Source organism: Solenopsis invicta, chromosome 9 (assembly GCF_016802725.1).
Source record: "Solenopsis invicta isolate M01_SB chromosome 9, UNIL_Sinv_3.0, whole genome shotgun sequence".
Taxonomy (NCBI): domain Eukaryota; kingdom Metazoa; phylum Arthropoda; class Insecta; order Hymenoptera; family Formicidae; genus Solenopsis; species Solenopsis invicta.
The window spans coordinates 16,160,186-16,164,083 of NC_052672.1; the positions used below are offsets into that span (position 1 = coordinate 16,160,186).

At 49.2% G+C, this 3,898-nt stretch overlaps 1 protein-coding gene across 5 annotated transcripts in view; it reads right to left on the reverse strand.

Annotated features, from left to right (window-relative positions):
* Positions 1-3,582, reverse strand: part of LOC105201865 (Krueppel-like factor 7) — a 328,039-nt gene extending 324,457 nt beyond the window's left edge. The window contains exon 1 of one of the 5 annotated variants that reach the window (XM_039453312.1): positions 2,066-3,582. Coding sequence is in view for 1 of the 5 variants with exons in the window: in XM_011170128.3 (XP_011168430.1) it covers positions 2,066-2,170 (105 nt within the window). In the remaining 4 variants the exon portion in view is untranslated. The remainder of the gene's footprint in view (positions 1-2,065) is intronic. The other 4 variants (XM_011170128.3, XM_039453314.1, XM_039453311.1 and 1 more) reach the window with 4 other exon arrangements.
* Between the last annotated feature and the right edge of the window lie 316 nt (positions 3,583-3,898).

Here is a 3,898-nt window from a genome sequence, read left to right on the forward strand (position 1 = left end):
ATAACAGAGTAAACTATAAAAATGTACCGTATAATAAAAATAAAATGTTTTAAACACAACTTTAATATATAAATTTTTTTAATATCAATATTAATTCGTTTATAAAAATGGGAGTAACATTCTTAAAAAGAGACAGTTCATGATAATATATTTGATACTTTGCATTAAATCGATTCGAAAAAAAATATTTGTCATTTAATGACAACAACAATCAATATATTATAACAATTTGATACTTGAACGTTAAATTGATTAAATTAAATAAAAATGTACTCAAATTAAAAACTTAGAAAGTTAAAAAGATACATGAAAGAAGAATTTTCTCAAAAATAGATTTTTAAAAAGTTAAAAACATAAAACTGTAAATCGCTAATATGATAAATCATAAAGATAAGCGATAAATTATTGATACTAATTGTAATTATATCGTACATATAGAAATACTATTAGTTGTCAATTAATATCCGATTTCGAATTCGATACGCTAAATAAATCCATAAACTAGTCGCTGATATTCCGTCAACGTATCATAAGTCCATATCGTACATAGCACAACTGGGTCTTTAAACCCGATTGACACACATTTAAAGCGCTTCTCAGTTCATAATACATTCCCTTTAACGATTACTCTTCGAATTGAAAGTTTAATTGGCGTGAATTCAAAATCCGGCATGCTCCGAGTATTTTAGAAAATTAATATTTTAAGAAATGACGCAATCTCTCACAAAGTCGAGATCGCTTAATTCATTATGAGAGATAATTACAAATTCATCGCGCGTCCCAAATTGTTTTCCAGAAAAATCTAGAGATGCTATGTTGGGAATAATCGTACCTCGCGATCGATATAAAACATTTCTACTTACACGCCGTATAACACGACCTATTTTATTATGACAAAGATCCCGATAGACACGATGTAACGCGAGATTTATCGCGTCGTTAAAGTCTTTGCAGCGGAAGAGCCCGGGCGATCGTTCTTGCACGTTATCGCAATTTCTCGTTCGCAAGTTTTCGCGTCTTGACAAATGTCACGTTAGGTGAAGGACGGCAAAGGAGAAAGAGAGAGAGAGAGAGAGAGAAATCGCAGGTCACCGTACTCGTTATCCATCGCGGATCTTACCGAACCGGAGTGGCGCGTTCGCGCGATGCGACAATTTCCGTTTTTCGCGTACGTAAACGTTCTCTGAAACGCGCACGGCATTCGACAACGCGCCGCGGTCGCGACGAGAAGGTCAAAGGTCACTAACCACGATCGTGCCTCCGTAAACGAAGCTAAACGGCGGCGCCGCGCGCCGCGCGCCGCGGCGGTGGTCGGAGCAGCCTGAATGAATGAATGAACGAACGAGGGAACGTGTACCTGCGAACCCTCCCCGCTTTTGTCCCTTAAAGAGGTAATAAATAGAAACATTCGACAAACTGACAAACCGGCGAGAGCCGGTTAGGGACGCCGGTACTCCATACCACGTTAGCGACTTGTGTCGGCACGTGGCTGTCGTATTGTTATGTTGTGCGGCGCCTAGATTATCTGCTTCGTGTCGACTTTTTTGATGTTGCGCGCGTGCGAAAAAAAATGTACGCTATGAATTATCCGTGTAAACTAAGCGCACAGAAAAAAAAATGCTGTTGAATCAACAGTATCAGTCCAATTGGAAATATTTTCTCAATTCAATAACAGTGTTAACGAAACCAAAAGACTAAAAGTAAAAACAATAACAAAAATACTTGAACGAATAACATTTTGCTGAATCAAGTACTAGTGACAAGCTGTGATTCAACGTTTAATCAAACTAAGTTTTAATTCATATTACAGCATATTAATGTAGCATTTTAATCAAAGACGTTTTGCGATAACGAGGGAAAATGCGAGACCCTCTGCTCTATGTAGTCGATATTACCAAGTGTCTATGAGGATTTACGTTTCACGTGATATCTTTTACAGCTGAAGATTCCGACGAAAGTCAATACGAAGCATCGATGAAGCAGAAAGGATCGTACTGTTCGATCGAACCGCTTCGATACGGCTCGGCAAACGAGCGCGGGGGGCGAGGGGTGGAGGGTTACGTACCTGTTGCCAGTGATCCTCGAGCGACGGCTGGGCCGAGAAGTATCCGGTGTCGTGTATGTCCTGCAGCTCTCGAAATATATTGCCGCTCGGTAGGAGCGTATCCATGGCTACGCGCGGCTGCGAAGTCCCTCCGCTTCGGCCTCCTTTTCCAGCAGGTGCCACACGGGAAACGCGACGGCAGCGGAAGCGCGCGTAAGCGTAATAATCTCACTGACCGACGACGCCGACGACGACGACGACGACAATGACGACACGTACAACCAACACGGGCACTGACGACACGTCACTCGCCCGTCCTCCTCCCGACGCGGCACGATGAGATATGAACTCGATTCACTGAACGCGGCTGCTCGGACGCATGCACGCACGTAAACGTAGTAGCGGGTAGCGGCGAGTGCACGTGCGTATCATCGGGGAAGAGGCAGGCCTTCCCCTCCACCTCCTGAGACGCGCGAGAGAATGCCGGCGGCGAGCGAGACGAGCGGAGAGACCCGGCGAGACACGACGCACGACGCACGACGCCGCGAGGCGAGGAGATGCGATCCTCCGGGACGGTTATGGGAGCTCGCGTTATTCTCCGCCGTACACACTTCCCGATTTACGGTAAATCCGCGAATGCGCGCACACGACGTTGTCAAGAGCCGTATTTCTCTCTCTCTCCTCCTCCTTTATCTTCCGCGCAACGATCGACGAATTGTTGTTATTGTTATCGTACGCCGCTAATTGTCGAACGAACGCCGGGCGGGGAAGGGGGAGAAGGGGCGCGGGGGAGGGCGACTCACTGCGAGCACGGCATCGCTCGCGCGGCACGACGCTCTGTCTGCTGCTGGCGTCGCGTACACCGCTCACTTGCGACAGTATTCATCACACGCGAAGAGGGAAGACGCGCGCGCGGAGCAAACGTCAAAATGCCGGCGCCAGAGTCGTCGTCCGTGCTCTGACCGCGCCGTCGTTCCCGGCCTCCCTCTTTCAGCGAGTCCTCTCGCTACTCCGCATCCACCTCAGATATCCATACGCATATGCGCGAAGAAATTCCGAAACGAAAACTGGCGCATTCACTGTTAACGGCAACCACACACGCGGCCGTCTCTCTCTCTCTCTCTCTCTCTCTCTCTCTCTCTCTTCTCTACCTCTCGTCTGCCGTTCCGCGTATCGTACTCGTCGTCGCGTACCGGCTTTTATCTCCTCGCGCGCGCGCCGAGATCGACGCCGGTTCGCCTCGTTGCCAACTACTACTCGCCGCACAAAACGTAGCTCGCGATACACCGCACGTTACGATCTTCCGCCCTCGTAGCGCGCGTGTCACAGAGAGGGGTAGACGTAAACGCAGGGAATATAACACCTTGAAACGAGATTACTCCGGCACTCCGTGACAGGGACCCGGCGAATAGCCCCGGCCGCTAAATACGCACAGACTCTTCCGCGCGAGTGTCGAAGAGTAACTGACGTTCTTCACCGTACCGCGCGCGAGGAGGCCCGAGCGCGGCCGAACGTGGCCGAGCGCGCGCGATCCGCCGAGCGGCGACTCGTCGCGCCGCCGTAAATGGCCGCGCGCGACGCCGCGGCAGCACTGATCGGTAACGTCGCGACGCCGAGCGCGCGCGCGGTGTGTGCGTGTATACCGTGTATACGTGGGTGCGAGAACGAGGTACACGAATTCACATAGTCCTGTGCTTGCGATCCGAAAGACGCGATCACTTGACCGTGTCGATTAACGCGTTTGTAATCGCACGAACGATGCTCCGTGCTCCGTCGGCGCCGTTCTCGCCTCTCTCCACTCGCCTCTCGCCACTCGCCTCGCTCACGGCTCATGCTCCGCTGATGCTTATTTGT